The sequence below is a fragment of the Cuculus canorus genome, chromosome 3, assembly GCF_017976375.1.
Source record: "Cuculus canorus isolate bCucCan1 chromosome 3, bCucCan1.pri, whole genome shotgun sequence".
Lineage (NCBI taxonomy): Eukaryota > Metazoa > Chordata > Aves > Cuculiformes > Cuculidae > Cuculus > Cuculus canorus.
The window spans coordinates 54,558,436-54,585,953 of NC_071403.1; the positions used below are offsets into that span (position 1 = coordinate 54,558,436).

Here is a 27,518-nt window from a genome sequence, read left to right on the forward strand (position 1 = left end):
ACCACCGTGTCTACTATACCATGTCCTGAAGCACCACATCTACATGATTTTTTGAACACTTCCAGGGATGGTGACTTCACCACTTCCCTGGACAGCCCATTCCAATGCTTCACCACTCTTTCAGTAAAGAAATTTTTCCTAATATCCCGTATAAGCCTCTCCAGGTGCAACTTGACGTTATTTCCTCTCATCCATGTTTTAACACATGGGAAAAATAAAGAATAAAGCATACTGTTTGGCCTTATTTGCAGTCTAGCACTGAATTACTACTTTAAAATCAAATTTATTGTTCTTATTTATTATCTTGATTTCTCATGCATTACTAGGATGAGTAAACCTGTTCTCCACTTGCCAGCAAAGGCATAAAGCTTCCATAGATGAAATTCACTTGAGAGGCAGACTGCACAGATGCGACTATCACGCACTGTGGTGTTGTTGACGATGCCCCAGAAAGCTGCTGTCTTGACTAGCAGAAAGGATGTTTTTGCCACAGAACAGATTCCAATGTACGTGTCCACACATCTGTCTGTGTATATATAAACACACAGATTTTCCGTGAGAACTTGAAACAGTTTGAAACCCATGCTAGCTTCAAGTCATTTGACATGGTTACACCGAAGAGGTTAGGGTTGTGTGATTAGTGACCACAAGGACAGAGGACTTGAATTAATTCCTTTGAAGTTTTACCTTATTTTTAAATTGAAAAAGATACACCATGATTACCGTCTTTAGTTTCATTTGACAATATCTTGCAGGTATTTGTTTTAAGCATTCAAGATACTAATTAACAGCTGAAGCCACCACAAAATATGGCAGCATGGATGAGGTGCTGAAATACCAGAACAGTCCTTAATATGAACATCAATGTAACAAGTTGACTTGATTTCCTCGTGCACAAATATAAACATTACAATACTAAAGATGCATATAAACCAAGAAATTGAAACTTCTTCCATGTAAATGAGATGCAGAGGATGCTTCTATTTTGTGTATTTCTATTCTGTACATAAATTAGCTGACATTTTCTTTATATCAGTGGTAATATAATCACAAGATCTATCTATAGTTGCTTGGAGTTTGGCTATTTTTTTTATATTCAGAAACCAGGCCTCCCTTGCGTCTTTTCAATAGTGTAGATAAAGGTCTAGCTCAGAAGCACTATGAAGTGGGGGACCATAAACCTTCGACCAGTGCCTGTTTGTATTCATGAGAAAGTAGAAAATATTCCTGCATTTTTCTTGCCGCATGCCAGCACTTGTTATTTAAGCTTTATCTTTACAAGTTTAGATTACATTTGTGGGAAACACGCTGGCTGAGCAAGAGGCAGCCAGTGTAAAAAGAATTAGCCTGCAGACCTTTATATTCTGGGCTGCCTTCCTTCTGTCCCTTCAAATTAACACGTGTATTGTCAGCCTACACTTAGAATTTTTGTTGGAGAAAATAAGAGTAGCATATTGTTAAGAGGTCCTTTGATGCCTTTGGGAAAAGGACATTTACTTGAAATAGCCTTTTATTCTGCGTATATCACCTAACACAATGAGAACTAACTTGGGCCTTTTTAGTGTTGACATCTGCACTACTGGGTTGTGTTTACAGCATGATAATGGGAGTAAATTTGCTTTTCAAACAATAGCTGCTAGCATAACCTCCATCAGCATTGTTTGTCCTCAGATGAGAGGACACAGAACCATCTGTTCAAGCACTAATGAAAAAAACAAAATTAATACATTCATTCCTCTATAGTGATAAGAAGAAAGAGGAACCTGATTATGAACGTGTTTGCAGGACAGCTTGCTCTAATTAACACAAGAGATAAAAGTGTTTAAGGTGAAAATATCCATTACACTTTCATTAAGTATATTGCATTTGAATCTCTGTTTAAGAAGTCATCTACATTGTATGGTAAAATTGTTGCAGACCCTCTCTCTTCTACATCCAGTTTTGATGGAGAAGTCAATTCAAACAAGAGGAAGAATGTCATGATGAGGTCCACATTTAGCATTAGAGTGACCTCTGTGCTCCCACATCCCTGCCCAGCTGCCCCCAAGTGCCATTTTAATGCCCAGCACCTGCTCAGGGGAAACAGGTCTCTTCTTGTTTGTTTTAAATCTGTTCATATTGTCTCATCTGGTTTTAGGTTCCTTGAATGACAGCGTATTGTTCATTAACTTAATTATCCGGTAACTGGAAGGCTTATTGGTTTTACCTGCTCAGTTCTGGGTTTCTTTTTTGGCCCTTTGGTTTCATATAGAAGCCAGCCAGAACAACGCCAACGCTAAGATGCTTCTAAGCTTAGAGGGGATGCTGTTTGTCACCTTTTTTTGGCTCACTTTTCTTTCCTCAGTCTGTCACACCTTCACACGGTCCACTGCATGGCCCTCCCCATGTGGCAGGATGCCCTGGTGCCCCAGGCATGCGCCTCCACCCTTCGCTGTGGGAGCGTGAAGGCTGTTTCCCACGGCTTTCCATGGATGGATGGCGAGAGGCAGATGAAACACTGCAGCACGGGCAACACAGGCTCTAAAGAAAACTATTCACTAGTATAAAAGACTCTTAAAATAATAGCCTGAAGGTCAGGAAAGCTAGGAAATAGGAAAAAGTGAGATAAAGTGGTGTTCAGAATTAATAACTATTTGGAGTACTGTTATGTACATTTCTTAGTGTTTTGAGGTAATTTAACATATAAGGAACTAAAGAAAGGCTAATCAGATCTTGCAAAGGTTGTCCTTGATTTGTAAGGACACAAAATGAAGGAAGGCAAAATCACAGTACATCTGCTGCTGGAGCACAGGGTGAGCTCTCACAGGGCACTAGAAAAGGCTGCTGTAGCCTACAGGTGCAGGTGAAAGATAAAGTCTATGGATTGCTGCACTGCGAAGGAAGTGATACGGAGGTCCATCAGGTGACTGATAGGTAAAGATCTGGGCAGCAAAAAGCCCAATTTTGACATCCATGAACTCTCCTTCTCTTACAGAAGCTTCTTGAATGCTAGGCTGCAGGCTTAATGCTTTCTTTATATCCCGCAGTTAAGACATTTTTAAGGTTCTTACTGGAATTATGATGTATTTTTCTACCATTTTTAAAGCAAGAAGTAATTAAACTTCTTCAGAAAGCTCTTATAAGGACTTAACTTTTAATTACCAGTAATGTTTTTATATCTATATAAAAGATTCCACAAGAGCACATAAAATCAGCAGTATGATATGTACAGCTCCACAGAGCCAATTAGAATTGTAACTCGTGACTCCAAGACTCTTGTGATGCCATCACATAGCTGTGAATGGGTGCGTGCAACGTAGTGGTCAGGAATCTTTTTCCTGTTAGGGGTTGACCACAGCAGGGAGTGAACTCCAGAGCCTCTCCTGAAGACACCCCCTCACTCAGAAGCAATCAAATTACAATTACATCCAAATGGTGACTCCATTTGAATTCTGCTTTGGGATGCTTAATAGACACTGGAAGCTTGCATTTGAAGTACAGGCATGGATATTGTTGCTAAGAATATAAACCAGATATTTACTATACACATTTTTTAAGCCATGGAAAGGCCATGATGGCTTTAATACTGCAAATTTTTTTTTCTGTCTGGGGGAAGACAGCATGTTTTATTAAACACTGACTAGATTATGAGCTTTCCCTGACAAAAACAGATTCAAGGAAAACACAGATTGCTTGTAGTGCACCTGAGAACATATTTTGCCTGTCAGGAACTTGATTTCCAAGGATCCCATCAGTCAGGCTGAAGTTTGAGGTTGAGGAGTTTTAGAAAATGTAAATCTCATCCTCACAGGAAAAGCAGTTTGTTCTTTGAGGCATATCTTATGTGCTGAACTTACCCATAGACAAGTGAGTGTCAGTCCACTGTTAAGAAAGTCTGGAAAAAAATAACTAATTGTCTTTGCCTGAGAAAGGCCCTTAAGGTATTAAATGTGCTTAGCAAGCCTGAATGTCCTACGTATCCTGACACAATCTCATGGTATGTGGAGACAGGAAAAGGCTTTCTCAGTTCTTTCCCAAGTGAAAAAGGCTCTGGTTTACACAAAAGTATACTTGTTGTCAATCTTATTTGTTTTGGTAGCTGATTTGATTTTTTTAAGGAGAAAACAATGGTGACTTTGCTGTCCCTCTGTCAAGCTGGCTTTTTGCTTAGACCAACCAAAGAACGATTTCCATTCCCGATCAGGAATAAAAGTAATTTCAAGCTGAAAATTCTTATTACAGGAAAGTTGTAAAATTAAGGTTTTTTTTTTTAAATTATAGAATGATCTCATGTCAAGATTTACAAATTTAAAATAATTGTTCCTTGCAATTTTTTTTTCCGTAAAAGGTGAGGCATAGTTTTTATCAAACTCACACCCCCAACAAAATTATTTTTGCAAAGATTCACTGGCCAAGTGTTGGATTTCTGTTAAAAAGCAAGGCTTTCACATTTTGGTAACAATACTGATCTCTGTAAAGGTTAAGTTTAGAAAGCATTTTTTAGCAGAAGGGTAAATTTATGAACACTGAAATGCTCTAAATTTTTAGACTCTTTCTAATAAAACTGAGCCACTATTACCAAATAAAAATGCCAAAATCTTTGCATTTTGAGTATTTCACATAAGGCACAAGTCTGTTTCATTGTGTTCACAGAAAGGTAATAAATAAACTTTGCACAACACAGGCTTAGTCTTTTACTGATAGCAAGGAAGCTCCATGTTCAGAATTGACGTCCTAATTTTTACTGACTTACTTAATTTCCCAGAGCTTAGATTTCCAAGAAATGGTAAAGCGTACCAGCATGGGGCAGTAGTTTTCTATTGGGTATTATGCTGCTCATGAGCTACACTGAATTTAAAAGCACAGCTGCCTAGTCATGTTTAACAGTTTTTTTCCTATATTTAAATAACTTAACTTTGATCTGTACCATACACATTTCGTAATTGCCTTTGTGCAATTGCTATGTTATTTTGTTCCCCTACATGTCCCTTTTATACATTCGGATCTCAGTCCTGGATACCGTCCAAGCAGAGTTAAATAGGCTACTGCAAGTAGTCTGATCAAGATACCAAGATAAAATTCACTCATCTTTGTCATTTCAAAGTGGCCCAACATTGCAGCCTGCTCTGTCACTTGTGTTGAGTTGCAATACAGTTCTGCTGTTTGGGGCTGAGATCAAAGGTGCAGCAGGTCGTCTGACCTGAAGTCCCTAGACCTGCTTCACAGTCAAACTCTTTCTGTCTGTTAGTGGATTAAAGGTGAAGTGTGGGGAGGGAAGAGGCTGGAGCCTCACTTTATGTTCTGTTAAGTATTTATAGTGCGATTTGGAAAGTTTTAAATACAAGGGAATCCTTTTTGTAAGGCTTACTTTAGGTGTCCTGTTTCTTTTGGACTTTGCATGCCTACTAATATTTGGTGTTAATCTGAGCTCATTTTACATTATTGATTTTGTATTTGCATGATAACCTGAAGTTGTAATCAGTCAAATAGGATCATAGAATGGTTTGGGTTGGAAAGGACCTTGATGATCATCTTGATCCACTGGACCAGGTTGCTGAAAGACTCATCCAGCCTGGTCTTGAACACCTCCAGGGATGGGACATCCATGACTTCTCTGGGCAAGCTGTTCCAGTGCCTCACCACCTTCACAAAAAATTATTTCTTTCTAGTAGCTAATCTAATACTACATTAAGAATGATGTATTGGTGGCACATGGTACTGTCAATAAAGTAGGTTACCTGGGTCTACCCTCATACATCTGTATTACTCACTCTCTACTGAATTCTGAAAAAGGGCAGAGACTACATTCAGTCATATAGGGTTCAGTAACAGTATTCTTTCAAAATAATCACTATATTGCTTAAAATCATGTATTCCTGATTTTTGCTTGTATGACATATCTACTAATTACTTACTGATGAGTCTTTTGGAAAGACACCAGACATGGTTTTCACATCCAAATATAATCTGAGGTCTTTCTTACTGTTATCAGCTGCCCTGAGTGTGCAGCACCATTAAAGAAAAACTGTAGCCCACCCCTGTTGCCAGTTAGTGCCTCCCTAGTAGACTGGTAGATTGGTCTACCTAAGCATTTATCTGCACATGGGATTTTCCAGAGTTATGCTTTTCTGAAGATATTGGAAGGGATCCTTCTCTTCCCAAAAGCTGGAAACCTCGAATTTCTGCCTGCCTGCCCTGCCAGAGGTTGCAGCCATTGCTGCTGCTCTCTCCTCTCTTTCCAGCCTCTGCCCCTTGGGCTGCCAGGGAGCTCCGGGTCCCAGCATGGGAGTGTCCCTCACAGCTATCCCAGCTTTCCCCTTGTAGCATTTGCCTCCCAGGGAGGCAGCCTAAGAGAAGCCCCCGCTTTTCTCTTTGTGCAGGTCAGACAGGAACAGGCCTTGGGCCAGTGGCATAGCACTGCCTGTGATAAAAAATATAAGCATGTTAGAGTCATAGAATCACAGAGGTTGGGAAAGACCTCTAAGGTGATCGAGTCCATCTGTCAACCCAGCGTGCCCACTAAACCATGTCCTGAAGCACCACATCAATGCATTTTTTTAACACCTCCAGGGATGGTGACTCCACTGCTTCCTTGGGCAGCCTGTTCCAACACTTCACCATTCTTTTGGTAAAGAATTTTCTTCTGAATATCCAATCTAAAGCTTCCCTTGGCACAGTTGGAGGCTGTTTCCTCTAAGGAAGTGTTTTAGGCTTCTGTTGGATTAAAACAGACAAAAGGACGTGATGTGCTGGGCGCAGGTGCTGGTAATGCTGCAGCTTGGCAGTGTTTCATTTAGGTGATCACTCCTGTTGAGGTTTTCTCTGCTCACATAGCATTTACCTTTTATATACAGGTTTTCTGTACTTTGTGCTTGAAATTACTTTTATTTCCGGTAGGGAATGGAAATTGATCTTTGGTTCATATAATCATAGAATCATTAGTTTGGAAAAGACCTCAGAGATCATCGACTCCAACCGTACCTGTCTACTACTAAATCATGTCCCCAAGCACCTCATCTACCCACTTTTTAAACACCTCCAGCCATGGTGAACCAACCACCTCCTTGGGCAGGCTGTTCCAGTGCTTGATAACCCTTTCTGAAATTTTTCCTAAAAAGAAATTTTTCCTAAGTGATATCCCTCAGGGGTCCATACTGGGACCAGTGCTGTTTAATATATTTATCAATGATATAGACAGCGAGATTGAGTGCACCCTCAGCGAGTTTGCAGATGACACCAAGCTGAGTGGTGCAGTTGGCACACCAGAAGGACAGGATGCCATCCAGAGGGACCTGGACAGACTGGAGAAGTGGGCCTGTGAGATCATGAGGTTCAACAAGGTCAAGTGCAAGGTTCTACACCTGGTTTGGGGCAACTCCTGGTTCCAATACAGGATGGGGGATGATGTGCTTGAGAGCAGCCCTGCAGAGAAGGCCTTGGGGGTGCTGGTCGATGAGAAGTTCGACATGAGCTGGCGATATGCTCTCGCAGCCCAGAAGGCCAACTGGAGATGTTCAAGGCCAGGTGGGATGGGGCCTTGTGCAGCCTGATCCAATGGGAGGTGTCCCTGCCCATGGCAAGGGGGTTGGAACTAGATGATCTTTAAGGTCCCTTCCAACCGAAGCTATTCTATGATTCTACGATTCTAATGTCCGGCCTGCACCTCCCCTGACGCAGGCTGAGGCCACCCCCCTTGCCCTATCGGCCATCACCAAGCAGACCAGCCTCCTCCCCGCGCCGCCCCACAGCCCCGCCCCCCCGCGCCAGGGGCGGTGCCCGCAACACGCCAGGGGCGGTGCCGGCTCCGCTCTCGCCTCGGTCGCTCCCGCTGCTGCTGCTGCCGCCGCTGTTCCTGCTGCCGCTGCCCCTCGCCATGAGCACGGACCCCGTCGTCTTCGTCTCGGCCGTCAGGACCCCCGTCGGTGAGAGGGGCCGGGCGGCGGGGGGCCCTGCTGGGCGCTGGGTGCGCCCCTTCCCGCCTGCCCCTGGGGCCGGTGCTGAGCTCTGTCCCTGCTGGTGCTCAGCTCTTCCTCCCTGTCCCCTGCCGAGGTCTCCTTGCCGATGCTGAGCTCTCTCTCTTCTTCCCGGTGCTGAGCTCTCTCTCTCCTTCCCGATAATGAGCTCACTCCCCCTATCCCGATGCTGAGGTCTCTCCTTCCCAGTGCTGAACTCCCTCCCCCTGTCCGGATGCTGAGCTCCCTATCTCGGTGCTGAGCTCTGTGTCTGTCCCCGTGCTGAGCTCCCTGTCGCGGTGCTGATCTCCTGCTGAGCTCCCTCCCTCTATCTCGGTGCTGAGCTCCCTCCCCCTATCCGGATGCTGAGCTCCCTATCTCGGTGCTGAGCTCTGTGTCTGTCCCGGTGCTGAGCTCCCCGTCCCGGTGCTGAGCTCCGTGTCTGTTCCCAGGCTCCTTTAACGGCGGGCTGGCGGCGCTGCCGGCGCACGAGCTGGGGGCGGCGGCCGTGCGGGAGGCGCTGCGGCGGGCCGGGCTGGCCCCGGAGGAGGTGTCCGAGGTGATCCTGGGGCAAGTCCTCACCGCAGGTAAGGGCGCGGCGGGATTCCCTCTCCGCCAGCGCATCCCGCCTTCCTCCCCGCGGGGGCAGCTCCGCTGTCGCGTTTCCGAGCGCTTTTCCTTGCACCTAACAAGGATGACAAGTCCTTTCGATAACAAAGGACTTCTCAGTGCGCTCCCGATGACCAAACCCTGTGATAGGTTTTTGGAAAGGATGCGGTGGTGGCATAGTTTATTCTTTTTATTTCAAAATCCCCGGAGTAACTAACAGCGTGTGCATGAAAGTCAGGTTTTTTTCTCTTCTCTCACGCCATTCATCTCCTCTCATACATTTAACATCACAAGCAATGATAACCCTGAGATTTTGGGAGCGAGGCCTACGGTTGCGTTCATCTGTGAGACTGACCTCGAGATTCGTGATGCCACTTGCTTGTAGACAAATATTTTGATTTAATGCAAATGCAGCTGATAGGGAATTGTTTGTTTTGAAACGATCCCCTGCTTTCTCTGGGGTAATGTTTAATCAGCAGAGTCATAGGGCAGGAATGTATTTTAATGATGATGGAAGGAAATAAAGGAAAGAAATACCTTTGTCTTACTTAAAGCTGATCCAGGTTCCTGTGTATTTTTAGCTTCTGAATCATAGACTCACAGAATGGTTTGGGTTGGAAGGGACCTTAAAGATCATCTGGTTCCAACTCCCCTGCTGTGGGCAGGGACACGTCCCACTAGATCAGGCTGCCCAAAGCCCCATCCAACCTGGCCTTGAACACCTCCAGGGATGTGCTTTGCTTAGCCATTTCTTTGCACACAAAGAGCTAGCCTGGGGAGATGCAGATGAAGAATGTTTTCTATGATTATAGTGCTCCTATTCCCTCTGTCAGAATAGAGGCAATGAATGGAACGTTTTGTGTCTGCCCTTGCATAATCATGCTTTTGATTTCTATTGGAACTTTCCCTATAAGTTGCCTATTGGTGATGTACAAGAGATACCAAAAAGAAACTCTTTAGCGAGTAGCAATTTAAATTAACTCTCCTCTCATACACGTACAACAGGCTACAGCTAGTTTGAAGCTGGTGTTTCATCTGACCTGCCATCAAAAACAGAGTTGCAGATATAAGAGTATTAGTAGCAAATCCCTGATCTTGCAGATATTTTATTGATAGACAGTATAAATTAGAGAAGTAATGGAGCTCTATCCACCAACTGAAAATAGGAATGAGCTTCTCAGCCTGAAGAAGAGAAGGCTCTGGGGAGATCTTATAGCTCTGAGATCTTCCAGTACCTGAAGGGGCTACAAGGAAAGCTGGGAAGGGACTATTTACAAAGGCTTGTAGTGATAGAATGAGAGGGAATGGGTAGAAACTGGAGAGGGGCAGATTTAGGCTAGACGTAAGGAAGAATTTCTTCAGGATGAGAGTGATGAGGCCCTGGCACAGGCTGCTCAGGCAAGTTGTGGTTGCCCCATCGCTGGAGGTGTTCAAGGCCATGTTGGATGGGGCCTTGGGCAGCCTGATCTAGTGGGATGTCCCTGCCCGTGGCACGGGAGTTGGAACTGGATGATCTTTAAGGTCTTTTCCAACCCAAACTATTCTATGATTCTATGATTTTGTTGGAATCGGCGTATCCTTTGTGAAAAGTGGCAAGGTTGACATTTGTCTAAGAACAGACAAAGGGAAAATGCTGCCTGTTCCCACAGGTGCTGGCCAGAACCCTGTCCGGCAAGCGAGTGTTGCTGCAGGCATCCCTTACTCTGTGCCTGCCTGGAGCTGCCAGATGATCTGCGGATCTGGCTTGAAAGCAGTGTGTCTGGCTGCTCAGTCCATACTGACCGGAGACTCCAGCATCGTGGTTGCAGGAGGCATGGAAAGTATGAGCAAGGTAAAGCAAACAATTTCACTCGCATTGCACTAACTTAGAGGGAACAAACAACATGAAGTTATGTTGAAACTGTGTATTTCCAGGCTAATCCTCTGGAGGCAGATTGAAAGAGCAGCTTCAGTTTCTGCACTTGGGAATGAATTTACACATAAACAATTAACTTCAGTAGGTGTTTTTTTCTTGTATAAAAAAGACCTGATGCTGAGCTACTGAAAAGGTGCCATGTAAACACATACCACATTTAAAATTCCATTTTAATTTCCATCTAGCCCTGTTGTGGTGAATTATTTGATTGTGGCATCTTGCAATAGATGGGAGGAGGGTGTTCGTAGAAGCCCAAAGGAATAACTGACAATATTATTGTTCACCAAACAATTTGAGCTTGGAGAGGAAACAGAGGCTTTTCATTTCAAGGCATTCAGCCCAAGACTGCATGGAGGAATGTCTCTGGACTGGTGATCTGATCTGTAACTGTCATGGTTTAGCCCCCGAGCCACCTAATTTCAGCAGCTAAACCCATGCAGTTGGGATCTCAATCCCTCCACCCACTCACAGGGAAAGCAAAATGAGAGGAAAAAGACTTGTGGGTTGTAAAGTAAAACTACAGCTTTAATGTAATAATAATAATTATGATGATGATGAAAATAATTAGAAAGTAATAAAGAATATACACAAATATATGAGATTGCGCCCCCACCCCTCAATGACTAAACATCACCACAAATACTATAGAGCAGACATGAGGGAATGGGTCCACAGCTAGGAACAAACTGGATTCAGGAGCACATGGATCTAGGATTAGGGGCAAACAGAGAGACAGGGTTGTCCTTGAACATTGGCCATTGCAGAAGAGAGTGAGACCTTCATGATCTCTCAGTTTTATACTGAGTGTGACGTATATAGGATGGATTGGTCATTTTAGGGTCACCTGTCGTGTCTGCCCCTCTGCAGGTGCGGCCCTATTTCACCAGCTCAAGGATAGCCTTGGTTACTATAGGAATAAGTATAAGCATTGGCCTTTCTGCATACCAGTGCCCTGTGTTATCACTTCTAGAGAGAAACTGTCTGAAAAACATGCAGTTAGCTTTCAGAAAATGAAGTGATTTAGGCAAGACTGAATTAGAGGCACAAAACTTACTCTAATTTAACTCCAACCACAACAAGAACAAAAGAGTGACCTCTTCTGCTGGGGCTTGGTAGCTGCCCATGCTGAGAATGATGTTGGTGTTGGCTGGCAGCAAAGTATGATCGGGAACCACCTATAGCAGTCTGGTAGGATGGAGGACCCACAGCTGTATGGCCCCAGGTACAGTTGATTAGATCTGCAGAGAGAAAACATTTGGTGCTTGATGATCCACTGCTGGAGAAATGTACAGGCTAAACAGAGCATGCCAGCGGGCAGGCTCCGAAGGGAGAGAGAGCAGACAGCCAGGGATGGTTACCTGTAGGCACAAGGCATGAGTCTGTCTTTTCAGTTGTGTGGCTCCATTATGTACTGGAGATAAAAAACATCTAATTGTTTCTGAAATACCTTCTTGCAGGCTCCTCATGTCATTCATATGCGAGCTGGGGTGAGAATGGGAGAGGCTTCCTTGCAGGACACTATAATCCTTGATGGTCTTACAGATGCTTTTTATCAGTATCATATGGGTATAACAGGTAAGTGGTGACAGACCAGAAAATGAAATAGTTAAATGAGGAGGGGAAAAGAATTCACTGATAGGAAATTTCAGAAGTCTGAAGTTTCAAAGAAGGTGTTTCAAGCTGTCCTTAAATTGTAGTTGTGAAAAAGAAAGAAACTCCTAATATTGAAAGGTATTGAAGGCGTTTTCTGCTGCATTTGTAAAGCTACTGTTTTGGGATTTTTTTGTATGAGCTAATCTCTCTGCATCTCTTTTGCATCTGAGAAATTTCATTTAATTTCAGGAAAAATAAACTAATCCATGCATGTAACTGAAGCATTCAGCAGCACAGATTTACACTGGGGGGGAATTGCATATAGTGTGGACACGTGGTTTTGCAACTTCATTCAGCTTATTGCACCCTGGATGGGAGAGTTGACTTATAAAACAAAGTAACTTCAGAACTGTTCCCTTCTCTGAAGTACCTTTAGAGAGATCTGTGTGTAATAGTTCATAGAGGCAATAAAATAAGAAAGTTTGTTTGCATTTGTATTTACCTTGATATACCATCTGGGAGGAGCTCGCACCCAGAAATTTTCACCCTCAAAAGAAAACATAGTAGAGAATCGTGAGCAAACAAAATGAAGGAATTGGAATGTAGGCCGTTCAATAAGCTTAGCTGCTCACTACAGAGAACATTAATGACTGACTTTGTACTTACAGTTGTACAACTTAAAATTGTAGCTTTTTCTGATGGCAGCTTGCATTTTGTTCCTATTTCAGCTGAAAATGTGGCCAATCAGTGGCAGGTCAGCAGAGCAGAACAAGACCAACTTGCTGTACTGTCACAAAACAGGGCAGAGGCAGCACAGAAAGCTGGCTATTTTACGAAAGAAATTGTTCCTGTTCTTGTCCCTTCTAAAAAAGGTAGGTGTGAATGGATAGCGAAAGCTGATTTTAAAGAAAAACCTGTTTTCTGCTGTGTCTTCTGTGATCAGTGGATGGTTCCGTAGTTATGCAGCCTCTTCTGGAAGCTGCTCAGCGACTGCGTAGCCTGTTGCTCTCTTTTTCAACTCTCAGTGGTTATTTTTTGCAGTAAGAGAGAAACAGTGCAAATGTGGAATATCTAAATGTAGCTCTCTGCAAATAACTGTAACTATCTGTTTTGTTGGAGATGTAATTACTACCCAGGCCAATGGTTGCATTAACATAGGCTCGGATTTGGTACCAAAATCAGTATTTTTTGTTTCATTAGACTCCTGCTGCACCAAACTTAACAGTCCCACAGATCTGGTAAACCTCGCCCACCTAGTAAAATACACAGTGACAATAATTAGGGCTAGTAGTTAATTAACTATGTCAGTTTACATACATTATGTATAATGTTTTTCTTTAGGGCTATTAGTGATATAAATAGTAGTATTATTGTGCTTGAGCCAAAGGTCTGTTTCTAGAGGGGGGGAATTCTGCCAGCTCCTTGGGAGATGGATGCAAAACCTGAATTTTCCAAACAGAAATCAAGAATCAATTGTTCAATATTTGCATTCAGTAGATTATGTGGGAAAAGTTCTGGCATCAGGCTGTTTACAAACTAAAGAACGGCTTTCCCTGTACCAGTTTAGATAATAATATTTAATGACACTTGACTAGTCTTTGGGATGAGATTCCTACAGGTACCATTTGGAAGATAGCTGTCTGCATGGAAGAGAAGCCATTGGCTTGGGAACAACAGGAACAAAGATATGCTTTGGTACAACTAGGCAGAATTTGAGTTGTTAGGGTTTGTTTCAGGATACCCAGCTGTCTGTCCTGCTTGGAGCAGCTGGAAGGAGCTTCAGCCAATTGCACTGAGTTGGAAGCTTGACTCCAACAGAAGAATAGCTTGTTGGTTAAAAGGAATATAGTGTATATTCCCAATCAGCCTGTTGTTTGCACCAGCTTTGAGACGTGTGTGTGATTAGACCCTCCATTGAGTATAACACTCTGTTTTGCAGGTCCTATAGAAGTGAAAACAGATGAACACCCTCGACATGGGAGCAACTTGGAAGCAATGGCAAAATTAAAGCCCTGTTTCCTGACAGATGGAACTGGGACTGTAACAGCAGCTAATGCTTCAGGTTGGTCTATTAGGCTAAAGCCAAAATGGAAAAGAACAGTAGCTACTTGTGGCTCAAGGCAGGGTCTCTGCGAGGGGTTAGGCTGTCCTGTGGTTACTGCTGAATGTGTTTTGCAGAAAATGGCAACGTGTTTCACAGCATAGATGGAACTCGACTGCAGTGGAGGACTTTTTTACAGAGTTGTCTGTGGCTTGCTTGCTTTCTGTGAAGCAAGTGTTTGGACCATACCAGTCATATTTGACAGGCTGGAACAAATAGAAACTACATCCTCTCTTTTTAAAGCGAGCTATCTAGTGGTTTCTAATACTGCACGTCTGAACAAAGTTAATCTCAACAATTAATTTTTGAAAATGTTACTCCTGTGGGACTGACTTCTGCCACTGGCAGCTTTGAAACGCCTTCCTTGGGGCTTAAGCTGCCTCTTCCAGAGGCAAATCTAATGTGCTCCTTTTTCAGGTCGTGCCTCAGTCATGGGTAGATGAGGTGCTCAGGGATGTGGTTTAGTCGTGGACAGGTACGGTTGGACTATGATTCTATGAATTCTTCCACCTGCTCTTTCCAAACAGAAACCACAGATGTGTCACGTTTACAGCAGTATAGAGATGTTAGCTGTTTGAAGTGTTTGTCAGAGGTCATACTTGGCTGATGTGAACAACACTGACTTAAACCAATAAAAACTTGTGATTTTCTTTGTGAAGTTGTGTAAGCAGGGAAAGGGAGTACAGTACAACAAAGACATACAAGTTGTTTGTCATTCCACAGGTTTAAATGATGGAGCTGCAGCTGTAATTCTAATGAGGAAATCAGAAGCTGCTAGGAGAGGTCTTATGCCTTTGGCTCGGATTGTATCTTGGGCTCAGACAGGTATCGATCCATCTATAATGGGAGTAGGGCCCATTTCAGCAATAAAGAAGGCTGTAAGTAATTGTCTATGTATCTATTATGTAAAACTTCCTGCTTTTAATTGCTTTTCATTTTCTGGCCACATCTTGGTTTTTCTGTATTCTAAGGAAAACTTAGTAGGAAAACTAGACTAACTGAAAACAAGACTTAAAATAGCAGAGAGTATGTAATAGTGCTATCAGGCTAGTCCCTAGTTGTTGGGAAAAAGAAAAAATATCTAGGTGTATGAATGGAGGTCAGAGCATTAACTAATTTGGTTTGTGAAAGGCCACCTAATAACCTAGGAGGCTAAAGACCAAATTTCATGGATGTGTATACTAACTTAATTTGGGGATGGTTTGGTCCTGCTACGCATGGGTCTGGTGCTGTGTCTGGCCAGGTTAATTTTCAGATTGCTGCCTGATTATATTTGCAGTAGTACAACACTGAGGGAAGGGCCAGTGAGTGCATCTCCATTACCAAATTTGATGGTGCCCTTTGTGTTTTGGTTTGCCCTGCAAAAAGGTGGAGGGTGCCAATTGGATTCCTTTCAGGTGAAACTGAACAGGAAGGTGCACTCCAGAACCATATCTAATCTACTTAGGCCTTCTTAGTATTATGTATGCTGTGCAAAAGGCCTTATTTTGTTCATCTCTGAAATATCCTGGCAACGCAAAAGCCTAGCCTGACCTCACCCAGTGTCTGAGGCTTTCAATGGGAAAATCAGAACTGTAATGCTGAAGCATTTTCTTACCAAACTTCTCTTTTAAATGAAGAATGCTATAAATGTATAAACAATACACATTTTTAGTTTCAATTGAAGAACAGACAAGCTGTATTTAACGGTACCTATCATTTTACAGGTACCATGAAAAAAGGGCACACTACTTACTTCTTAGTGTAAACTTTGTAGTGTTACCAAACACTTCACACCCTCCGTATATTATCAGTTTATCTCTTCAGACTATCATAGCAACACTTTATAGTGAGAAAATGACTAAGCTGCGCATATTAGTGTTCCAAGAACATTGTAAATCTTAAAGATGGGACGTTCCCCAGATGGTGGACTGTTTCTACATCTCTACAGTATGTAGTAGAAAGAAGCTCTCCTCCTTGACTATAGTCTTGGAGATGCACCAGCCTGGCTAGCTGGTTGTGAAGCATTGTTGCTGATGCTTCTGCGGTTAAAGCATTGTTACTAGAAACAAAATGAGTGGAAATAAAAATGTAAGTACATGAAACATGCCTAAGCCTGTACACAAGTAGCCAACTGCACCATAAGTTACTCAAGCAAAAACATGAGTCAATCTCCATTGGCAGGCGAGACCAAACAAATTACACTTGACACCCGTCACTAACAGTCATTTCACTGCTTTCTTTGTAAAAAGTCTGCATTATGCAGAGAATCTCTAATTGAACCAGAGTTATGTCTGAAAAACTTGCTTTTCATTTGTTAAAACCTACTTTTGAAAACGGTGCTTTCTCAAACTACATACAGGTCAATTCCCACAATTGCATCACCACCACCACGTTACATTAGTCAAGATTTTTTTTAAGAGCAGTGTGTTACACTGTACTGACTTGCTAACACTGAAATTGCATGTGTTGTCTTTAAGAATTGTCATCAACCTTAGCTATAAAAAAAACTTGTTTCCAGATTGGATGGAGCGTTGGGCAGTCTCATCTAGTGGGAGGTGTCCCTGCCCACGGCAGGGCGGTTGGAACTGAATGGGCTTTAAGCTTTCTTCCAACTCAAACCATTCTGATTCTATGATCTATTGAGAAGTGGTGGCTTCAAATCACCCAACTGAAGTCTTACGAAGATCTTCCTCTGCTGCTGAAGACCTGAGAAACAATAAAGCCTGTGTTTATTTTCTCAGCTTGACAAAGCCGGCTGGACTTTGGAACAAGTTGACCTGTTTGAAATTAATGAAGCCTTTGCATCACTCTCTGTTGCAATATCAAAAGAACTGAAAGTAAATCCAGAAAAGGTAATGGATATATTTGAGGCCATAACTAGTTTGCCTCCTGTAATTCAAGATGGCTCTAGTCTGTGCATCTGGGTCCTTTTGTCATCACTTTTCTGTTAAGCAAAGCGGAAGGAAACCCCAGTAGGCATCCCCTTTGGTATTCTGCTGCAGCCTTGCTTTACTACCAAGCACCTTCTTCCTAACTGCACAAGCTACAACTTCAGTGCAGTGGATTTATATAAAATCTAAGGAACTACTCTAGCACGCTCATAATTAACATCGGAATTTGAACTTGCTGCTGGAGGCATTTGCCACTGTATTCTTCCAGTGATAGCAAAACCCAAGTGTTACTGTCCCCAAGCTGACCTCAATTAGCACCTTCTCTTCAGAAAGTAGATTTTATAGGGAAGAAACAACAGCACCCGTTGCATCTATGTTTAATTTCTCCATGAAATGGAGAGTTTCAGGTTTACTCACAATGAAGGCCGGTATCCAGTGAAGTCCTTCATGTTGAAACTCAACTAAGCTAGTTCCATGATTCTTTAACTTGACCTTCTCTATGGGCTTTTTATTTTCTAGATTAATATCCAAGGTGGAGCTATTGCTCTCGGTCACCCTCTTGGCGCCTCTGGTTGTCGCATCCTTGTTACTCTTCTATATGCACTGGAACGAACAGGTGGAAAACGTGGCGTTGCTGCTCTCTGTATAGGAGGAGGAATGGGAATAGCCATGTGTGTTGAGAGATGAACAAACAGCTACCAACTTTGAAATACTTTTAACTAACTTTGAAATACTTTTAACTAACTTTGAAATAACTCACTAATAAACTTCTAATTATGGAGGTTACTTTTTTTGTTGTCCCTAAAATTAATTACTTTTTGCCCCTCAGTCATTGCCTTGCCAGAAGATTAGTGGCTACCGCAGGCCCTCCTGTTAACGCACCCTAGAGTTTACATTCTCAAGGCAAGGACCAACCTCACTTTCAAAAATTAATTATTCTCAAGAAAATAGCAGCAGCATTCAACCACTTGTTTTATTAACATTTTAGTTACAAGAGTGGGAAACATGAGTTAGACGAACATAAATAAATCCTAAGTTATTCTTCAAGTGCTCCAGAGTGAACTGCATCCTCATAGCACCCTCTCTCTTCTTTAGTTTCAGGGTGCAGTTTAATAAGATCATCAATTCGAAGAATAGTAATTGCAGCTTCTGTTGCAAACTTTAGGCTCTTAGTTTTAACCACCGTTGGTTCAAAAACACCAGCTTGCTTGTTATCACGAGGTTTTCCATTGATCAAGTCAAGGCCAATCCTGCACATAAGAAATATTGTTAGATAGAGAGGTAAAAAACAAGTACAAACATAGCTGGGAGTATGCTGTTTAACTACTACTGGGTCCCAGGGACACATACATAGGACTGAAGGAGAGGAGAAAATTGCACTGATGGCCTACACCCTTTTCTTAAAGGCAAATCGTGGTTTGGCATACTGGCCTAACAAATTTCCATCTCTATCATCAATCCACTTCATACCTTCTACAGATAAATACTTACCATTTCAGATTTTTGCGATCTGGGTTAACTTGAGCCTCGTTGTGGAATGCTCTCAGCTTTGCAACGAGGTCTGTCGCATCTTGAGCTGCATTTACTGCCAATGTGTTTGGAATTACTAAGAGGGATCTTGCAAATTCTGCTATTGCAAGTTGTTCGCGTGATCCCTACAATAAAGAAAAAGCTTTTAAACCAACTGCTGCAACAAAAGATCTAAAATTACAGCCATGATCATCAACAGGAGGGGGTTTTGACCTGCAAAACCTATTTTTAGGCCAAAGAACCGTACAGTCTTATTATCTGAGAAAGAATAATTCATAGCCTTCATTTTAAAGCAGCAGCTTATACTCTGTAAGATGATTAGGTTTTCGTGAACCATAGAACTGACTTCTAGCAAAAGAAAACAAATGCTTGAAAATTCACATTGTCCTAGTTTAACGCAGACATGCCGTTACTTCTTTGTGCAAGACTTACCATGCTAGTTGCATAATTTTCGAGATATATTGAAAGTGCTGCCTCTACAGCACCACCACCTGGAACAACAGACTTGGATTCCAATACCCTTTTAACAACACACAGAGCATCATGTATAGATCGTTCCATTTCATCACACATGAAGTCATTAGCTCCTCGCAAGATAATCGATGCTGAAGTACGAGCCTTTGTACTAGGGAAACAGAGGAATGAAAAATCAACTTATGTTCTGTTGAGCCAAAACTCCTCTTGCTTATGTTTTTTAACTCCAAAGCAGAGTTCTGTTGAGCTAGAGTCTTCCAAGCTTTAAAAGAAAATCTTAACATTGTTATGCACCAGTTAGGATATAGAATCACCAGGCTGGAAAAGGAGCCCAACCACAGTATATACATAATATGTAAATATGTACATTGTAACTTAGTAAGTTAATAGTCCTAATAGGCAAGAATCTAGTTTGAGTATTAGCCTCTTAGAGAAAGCTACCTGCAAAAGCACAATAGACAAAATGTTTCTCCATCAAATGGGGGAAAATGGAGTGAGATATTAAGAAAGCTCTCTTTTGTGCAGGCATCAAGTGAGCTCATGACATGCCTGCTTATACTGTGATGCTGGCAGTAACTGTGCCATGGTGAAAATATTCCATTCACACACAAATGAGACTATACAAGCTCAAAACTGAGAGGGGATTCTAAAACAGAAAAAAGTTAATATCCAAAGTATGTTCTTGTTAAACGAACTGATACTCGGATCTTCAGGTGTCAAACAGCAGTGGAATACTAAACGTCAAGGGAAAACACCACATATGTGGGCAATGAGTAATTGTTGCTCTTCTTGCTCAATCCACAACACCCCTAAAAAAACCCAGAAAACCCTCTTCTAAAAATATGGGCCATTTCATACTGCCAACCCATGACTGATTCAATGAAACCAGCACCAGTAAACCCTGTCTTCCACTGTTAAGTGGCATGATTTAACTTGTACCTCCTTACTCAGGTGAAATTGCTTGGATGGTTACCTGTTTTCCTTTACTGTCTGTAAAGGACAGCCAGTTTAGGAAAATCTGTTCATAAACGAAACATATAGCCTATCTAGCAATCTGATTGTCTCATACATTGTGGTTAATAATGGTCCAGCCCCAGAAGAAGATATAAAATACTGATATTTTAACCTCTAATTTCCAGTGGGCTTGCATATTCTTTCCCATGCGTGTAATTACTGCCAGTATGGAAGTAAGTTAATGGGATTATCTCAAACCTAGTATAAAGTGTATACAAAACTGAGTACTGTTTTAAAATGTATCCTTACTTCTTGATTAAAATCAGCTCATCGTCACAGATTCTTTCTTGGATCACCTCTTCAGCCTGTCCCAGCATTACTGCCTCAAAGCTCTCCTCACCTTCAAGGTTTGCAAGGGTTGAACAGATGGTTGCTTTAACAAACAAAAAAGTGGAATTAGCATTCAATTCCAGCACAAGCTTTGCAGACTTCCCAGAACAGGCACACAGAAAAAACCCAGAAATTGACATCCGAAAGAAAAGTGGCACAAGTAGATTTTTCTTAAATTCAACAGCACTTTTAATTCTCAGCTAGGAATTCAATATTCTGCAGTTTATAATCAATACTGCTCTTTTTGCTCAACTTTTAGAGTGCTTACTTTCCCACAGCTAATATGAGCTCCTGGGCTTAACCATCATGAAAACGCTTGCTTGCCAATTTAAGAATTGACAGATAAAAATCAGTATAGGACCACATTTTGTTTTGCATTATGTATTAAATGTTCTAAACTGTCTAAAGAATTTATTGAACACAACTCTCCAAACAAAGGCTTTATAAATGACATGTGCTTAATAGACTTCTAAATAAACACAGATTCTGGCTCCTATTTCCACCAGAGGACAGTCTTCCCAGTCCAAGGGCAGCATTTCTTCCCACCCCCCGCTCTGTAAATCTTCAGCTGTCAAATCCTACCGTACTCAGCTCTACTCATCCCCTCCTTGCATGGCTTGCATATTTAAAAAAATAAAAGAAGGCATATTTAAAAAAATAGTTACCAATACCCAAACCCAGCTTTTACTTAAAGGAAAAAAAAAAGTAATAGGAGATTTTTACATATACATACCTCCAGATGCCTTAGCAATCCGCTTAAGGTCCCTTTTTACAACTCTCCGCACTGCCATAGCACCCGCATCGACAAAATATTTCAGGCACATATCATCAATACCTCCAGTGGTGAGAATAACATTGGCACCAGTGGCCAAAATCTTCTGGATCCTTTCTTTGGTAATATCTGACTCTCTGCAGGGATGAAGTTGCAAAAATGTCTTTAAACATCTACAATCACATTCTGTCAACCCATTTCACAAAATCTTAATGCGAAGCTCTGCAAGGAGAAAGGGACTCTTGAAAACTGACTCAATACTAGTTCTGCCTCCAGAAGTGAAGACTTTTACCATTAATTTTCGGTATTGTTGGGAAATATTAACATTTAAAACATTTTCACCTCCTGTGCTCAGCCAAAATTACACCAAGCCACCTCAACAAAAGAGACCAAAAGATGCCCATGAAACCTCACTCCCTCAGTTACTCAAGCTTACACACCTCTGCCTTATCTGGTCCAGCTTCTCAGGGTCTGAGATAACAATCTGAACACCAAGCTTCATTTTTGCTTTCTGCAGGCTGAAGTCAAGGCATGCAATCTTTGCATTAACTATTCTCTTGGTCATACCTGACAAATGGAAAGAAAGTAGAAGGATTTTGTCACATTGAGTTAAGAGAACATCAAGTTAGGGTTAGATATTAAAAAACTAATGCTATTTTCAGATTTAATAATATTCAGTTGGCTTTTCCACTTTCAGTTCTGCTCCAGTACAGAAGATGCTAATAAAGACTTCCACAGGGAATTTTTTTTTTAAAAAATCTCTCCCGTAACACGTTTACCTTTTCTCAGACCACACAACCCCAAAAAACCCGTGAATCATCATGAGAAGTTTACCAATCAGTCTCCCATTTCAGCTCTGCTTAAATGTAGCAATTCCCTACAACTTGACGCTAGGAGGTGCTAATGTACTAGAAGATTCACAGCGTTATCAGGCTACTGCTGAGCTAAGGAAACTACAGCAACTTATCAACACTCTGTGGATTCCTATTACCTAGACCTTAGCCTAGAAACCACTGGTAAAGCATTAGGAGCTTTTTTTGCGTGTTCCTGTTTAATTGTTCTGGATTTGAAACCCCACTATTTGCAACTAATGCAGTCATTAAGAAGATCCATGCAGAAAGACTAAAGAGGACCAAGTTAACAAAAAACGCTTCATGAAACTTAACATGTTTTTACCTTGTGAGCCCACCACGCAGTTCAGAGCATAACCGTTCACAAGTATGCTCTCTTTTTGGCTTCGGCCATGTGCCTTCAAAACATTAACAGAGTTGATTGGATACCGAGCCTGACCCTTCTGGTCTGTGTATTTAACTGCCAGCGCAGCATCCACCACCATATTGGCAAAGAAATCACCATCACTACAATGCTGTTAAGGTTAAAACTGAAGAAAACTACTACTACGCTTAAGAAAAAAAAGTCACTGAAAGTGCCTAAACTAAAAGTCAAAACCCGTTTGCAATGACTTTACAACTCCAGAAAGGCACAGAAGTGCTAGCTTTCTTTACCTCTGCCTTAGAGGAAGGAGTAATTCTTAAAAGCTGAAACACTGGGAAGAGAATTAGGACAGACTAGTGTGATGCTCGCATTTTACACATCCTTTCTTCCTTAACAAAAACATGCTGTATCAGACTGCATTCCCTTTTTAACACAAAAGCTAAAGACACAAATTTTTCTGTGACCATGGAGTAAAACGCAATCTCCTTTCCTCTAGTTCCGCACCCCAGGTACCCGACTTCTATAATGCATTCTTCCATTCACACAACTCCTTATCTAGTCTTACTAACAATTAATGTCAATAAGGAAGCAACATACTGTTAAAGCTATTATACCCCTAACAAGGTTAAAGTAAACTGAAAGAATCTGAACATAGTATTTATGAAACATTTTTCACACCCCTGTTATAAAAACAGCAGCTTGAATACTACACCTTATTCATGAAAAACTGCTGCCAAGGAAATCAACCTTTGCTACTCAAGCTCTCCAATGGATCACTCTCACTTAACTAACTGGATCAAGTTAAAGGATACATTCCTATAATTTTAGAGGACATTGATGTTTTAGCAGCGTTAATTAGGCACTCCCTGCCCAATTCATCTGTGTTAATAATAAGGTTTTCATTGATGTAGCGAACTGCTTCCCTGTAGAACAAAGACAAAAATTTTACATATTTTCAGCCCTTGTTACCTCAAAGAACACAGATGAAATAAATTCCTTTTCTAGAACAGGTATGTGACATTTTTATGTGATTAAAGAAATACAAAATTGAAAACGGAAGAAAACAAAAAAACAACAAAACCCTAACCAACCCAAAAAATCACCCCTGCCTCTATTAAAAAAATATCCCCTTTGCACCAAGCAGTCTGTCTTAATGCAGACACAAATACAGAAATAAACAAAAAGCATGCAGTTATTGTACCTTAAAAAACGCAATGTACTTCAACTTAGTTTCTTACTTGCAAGCAAGTCGGTATCCACCAATAATGGAGGTAGGATGGATTTTCTGTTTCACTAGCTCATCTGCATTTTTCAGAAGTTCTGCAGCAATAATTACCTGTTTGAAAAACAAACAACAGACACACGTATTCCATACAATCAAAGTAACTACCCGTTGCCATTAAGCGGAAAGCAGAATCACAAGTAGCTTTCCAATTCCTACTTGTGTAAGCAAGTATTTGCAACCTAGAAAACATAAATAGTTTCTGACATCAGCTAAAAGCCATCTGAATCCACCTCCCCACCAAGCTGCGAAGTCTCAGGCAAGTTTTCAACACTTTGCACCCTTATTAGTCCCAACACTTCAATTTCTCATAGTGGTTAAAAATTCTGAACCTTAATTCAGAATCCATCCAAATCAATAATGAAACTGCAGCAAGCAAATTACATTCCAGAGCACCATCTGTGTATGGAAACTAGCACCCCTAAAAACCCACAAGTCTAATAATTTCTTTGTTCTGTAAGCGCTTATATTCAGTCAAACACAAAACTTAATTCTGTACTACTGACTGTCATTGCATCAAGAGTCATAACAGATAAATTAAAAGCCACACCGTGATAACGAAACACTGATTTTTGGTTTATCTGCCTGGTTTATCTGCCTGTAGAACTTTCTACGTACCACTGAAGTTGTCCCATCGCCAACTTCTTTGTCCTGCAGGTCTGCCAGCTCACAAAGCACTTTTGCAGCAGGGTGTTCCACTTCTAGCAACTTCAGAATGGTGGCACCATCATTAGTAATGGTCACATCCTAATTTTCAGGAAACAAATGTTAAAATATCATGGAAATATACTTCATATTGATTGCTGTATTTTGTAGGATTCATACAAATGAAAGCAAGTTATTCTTCGCAAATGTCCATAAAATAAGCATTTATACCAAATGTTTACCACTTTCTTTTAATCAAAAGTCCCAATCTTATAATAGAAAGGTTACTAGTGCAGAATCTCTGCTTTCTTTTAATCAGGAAATTTTTTATGTTACAGAAAATCAAACATTTTCCACATACCAGATTAGCAGTAGTACAGCAACGACCCTCTTAATAGCGTTCTATTATATCAGACTGTAAAATGGCAAACTTTCCTCATTTGCTTGGAATATTTTAAAATATAAAATGTGGAATACAGCCTTTAGATTGTTATGGGATTACATAAATTCTTTTCTCTTTATTTCCTTTAATATACAGATCAGGATATACAAGTCAACACCACCACAAGGCCTGACTTAAATGGTGATACTCTTTCCTGTGTGTCTGACCAATACTTGTAAGTGGTGACAAGAACTTACACGTAGAAAGGAAACAACTGTACCACATAAACCACAGTTCTAGACTGAACTAAAACGATGTAGTATACATCACCTGATGTTCAATTTGACCACAATTCTTTTCTTAACCCCTCTCAGACCCATGGAAAAAACTAGGCATGTGCACATTTGATCTATGAAGCACACTAAGTGGAAGCACTTTTACACAAGAAGGCAAGTCCACCTGACACTTCCTGAAGAAAGGTTACTTACCCCAATATCATCCACCAACATCTTATCCAGACCAACTGGCCCAAGAGAACTCTTCACAATATTAGCAATAGCAGATGCAGCAGTAACTGAATGAATGAAAGAACAAATATTACTTTTCCGAATTTAAGGCATTTGGGTTTACAAGAAAGCGTGCCAAAAACTTGTGATTCAGAAAGCTGAGATAAAGAGACTCTATCTAGGATTAGGTTTCAGCCAAGCTAAGCTAGTAATGGCTTGCTGACACTAATAATAAACTCTGCGCCAAACCTCACTCTTCCATCCAACCTGGTTCAGGTAACTAACCTAGCAGAACAAAACAATCAGAAAAAGAATCTTTTTCTGCTGGCCTGGAAAGATGGAGGACACTATTCAGGTTAGAAAAGCAGTAGTGGTTGTAGCTTAGCAGAGGTTGGCAGCAGTTTCTTCTGGCAACAGCAAGTCATGCTATGAAACTTTGTTCTCATTTACTCCTTAGTTCTAAGAGAATATACAACAATCATCATCATCATCAATCAACTAGCAACACCTCTTTTTGTCTGGATCAGGTCTGTGACAAAAATAAAATACTCATTATATAAAAAAGTGGCTTTTTTTTTAGTCACTACAGAAGTGACATGAAATCTTTAACACAGCAGCTCGTTTAAAGGATGTTCTGCCAACTTCATGTAGGAAAAAGATACAATCAACCTTTTCCTTCAGACCGTGGCAAATTTTTCTTTATCCCACAAGCATAGCCACTTAATCTAGAAATTGAAAAAGTGGTAGTAGAATGGGAATAGTTACAACCCAGACTTTCACTTTGAACTTCAAACTATCGCTATTTTTCTTGCTGTGAAGGACCAATGGCAGCTTTCTGGAAGAAATAACCTTTGTATCAAAAGCGCCATTAGTGAGCAGAATCTCAGCCACAGATTAACACAGTAATTTTCATTTTAAGTGTTCTGCCTGAAGTATCCTCAGAGCTACGTGACTCTCACGATCATTACAAAGTATGCCTTCAGCTTCTTCCCTTGCCTTTTATTAAGCCAGAAATTGAGAATGATCCGAACCTGCAGTCTTCCCGAGGACTGGGATGAAACCCTGAGAAACGGCGAATGTTTTTGAGAACCTGCCCAGTAAGGAGCGGGATGCGGGGACATTTGGTCACGGAGAGGTCCAGAGTGGTACCCTCTCTCACACAGGGGCCGCACCACCCACCCTCCCTCCTCCCCAGCAACAGTGACGATACCGAAAATGCTGGTAGATAAACTAAGACTCGTTTTGGAAAGCCAGCATCCGTTGTCAGGCCCGGGCAACAGGAGGGAACGATCTCCATCAATCACGTGTATCAAGACAAAAGCTGGGGACAGGATAGATTTCCTACTAACGTACACTTACAAGTATAAATCCTCCCAGAAAGCTTATGCGTATACTATTACTCTTCAAGGGCTGATTTTAACGTTATTATAAACTTCGAAACAATCAAAGTTCTTATTAATTTGGAGCTGGCTCCAGCTCTGCTTAACCTTGCACTGGAGACGGGGAAAGACTTTAAACAGAGGCGACTACACGTAAGTGGGCAATCTATTCTGTCCCTAGCTTTGTCTCGCTGGAGTCAGCTCCGAATTAGCAAATGACCTTGCTAAGTTTCATACTAACGTTAAAAGCTTCAAGACTTCTGGGAGAACTTATCCCTATGCCTGCGAGTGGGAAATCCATCCTGTCCTAGCTCTGGTCTCGCTACACATCACTGATGGAGACCGCTCCCTCGTGCCGCCCAACCCTAATAAAAGGCCCTTGCTTTTTCAAACTCCAAAACGAGCCCTAGAGAGTTTATCTGGCGTTATCCTGGGTCTCATCCCCCTCCCAGCTGTGAGGCCGGGGCCGTGAAGCGAGGCCGCTTCTGGTGGGGGGGGCGGGGGCGGGCGAGCACATGGCGATGGCGGCGGCGGCGGCGGCAGCGCCTGCACTGCTCTGCCTCCCCGCAGGCCCTCCTCGCTACGCCTGGGCTCTGCCCGTACCGTTCTGCGTGCGGATGGTGTCCCCGCTGGTCCTCTCGCCGAACACGGCCAAGGGCCCCTCCATCGCCGCCATCTTCGGCCGCGCCCGACACACAAGGCAGCCCGCCGCGCCGCAAGGGATGATGGGTACACTCCCCCCCATACACATCCACGGGAGCAGGGGCACGGCCCCGCGCGCCGGGGGGCGGGGCCAAGCCCCACCTGACCAATCACAGGGCGCGGCGCCAGCCCAGCCTCAAGCCGCGATTGGCCCGCGCCCCCTAACAAAGCCGCCAAGGCAGAAGAAGGAGGGGAGAAGGAGGCTTCCAGGACGTTCTAGAAGGCAGGGGGGCGGGGGAAGGGAGGGAGCTCATGCACATGCGCG

The 27,518-nt window shown here is 42.1% G+C and overlaps 2 protein-coding genes and 1 non-coding gene across 3 annotated transcripts; 1 reads left to right on the forward strand and 2 right to left on the reverse strand.

Moving 5' to 3' along the window:
- The first annotated feature begins 7,740 nt into the window (after positions 1-7,740).
- ACAT2 (acetyl-CoA acetyltransferase 2) lies at positions 7,741-17,854 on the forward strand. Its single transcript, XM_054064032.1, has 9 exons — positions 7,741-7,901; positions 8,384-8,518; positions 10,190-10,371; positions 11,913-12,030; positions 12,777-12,920; positions 13,988-14,110; positions 14,873-15,027; positions 16,873-16,983; positions 17,542-17,854. Exons 1-9 carry the CDS (start codon positions 7,853-7,855, stop codon positions 17,707-17,709), a joined length of 1,185 nt encoding a protein of 394 aa, XP_053920007.1. The 5' UTR covers positions 7,741-7,852; the 3' UTR covers positions 17,710-17,854.
- Positions 17,855-17,976: 122 nt separating this feature from the next.
- Positions 17,977-27,311, reverse strand: TCP1 (t-complex 1). Its single transcript, XM_054064024.1, has 12 exons — positions 27,155-27,311; positions 25,155-25,240; positions 24,258-24,386; positions 23,596-23,693; positions 23,170-23,280; positions 22,319-22,500; positions 21,583-21,709; positions 21,104-21,279; positions 20,290-20,413; positions 18,985-19,177; positions 18,514-18,677; positions 17,977-18,272 (listed from the first exon to the last, which is right to left on the reverse strand). The coding sequence occupies exons 1-12, from the start codon at positions 27,300-27,302 to the stop codon at positions 18,059-18,061; spliced, it is 1,752 nt and encodes a 583-aa protein (XP_053919999.1). The 5' UTR covers positions 27,303-27,311; the 3' UTR covers positions 17,977-18,058.
- LOC128851931 (small nucleolar RNA SNORA29) lies at positions 25,796-25,931 on the reverse strand. The gene has a single exon (XR_008449461.1). It is a non-coding gene; the product is annotated as a small nucleolar RNA SNORA29 (small nucleolar RNA).
- Positions 27,312-27,518: the final 207 nt, after the last annotated feature.

What these genes read in the sequence shown, in the direction of transcription:
- ACAT2 (XM_054064032.1), top strand. Translation starts at nt 7,853, where the DNA reads ATGAGCACGGACCCCGTCGTCTTCGTCTCGGCCGTCAGGACCCCCGTC. An exon ending in GGGGCAAGTCCTCACCGCAG is followed by an intron (nt 8,519 to 10,189) that starts GTAAGGGCGCGG and finishes CTGTTCCCACAG; the next exon opens with GTGCTGGCCAGAACCCTGTC. An exon ending in AACAGCAGCTAATGCTTCAG is followed by an intron (nt 14,111 to 14,872) that starts GTTGGTCTATTA and finishes GTCATTCCACAG; the next exon opens with GTTTAAATGATGGAGCTGCA.
- TCP1 (XM_054064024.1), bottom strand. Translation starts at nt 27,302, where the DNA reads ATGTGTATGGGGGGGAGTGTACCCATCATCCCTTGCGGCGCGGCGGGC. An exon ending in TGTTGGTGGATGATATTGGG is followed by an intron (nt 24,387 to 25,154) that starts GTAAGTAACCTT and finishes CCTGAAAATTAG; the next exon opens with GATGTGACCATTACTAATGA. An exon ending in TCCTCTAAAATTATAGGAAT is followed by an intron (nt 22,501 to 23,169) that starts GTATCCTTTAAC and finishes ACAGCATTGTAG; the next exon opens with TGATGGTGATTTCTTTGCCA.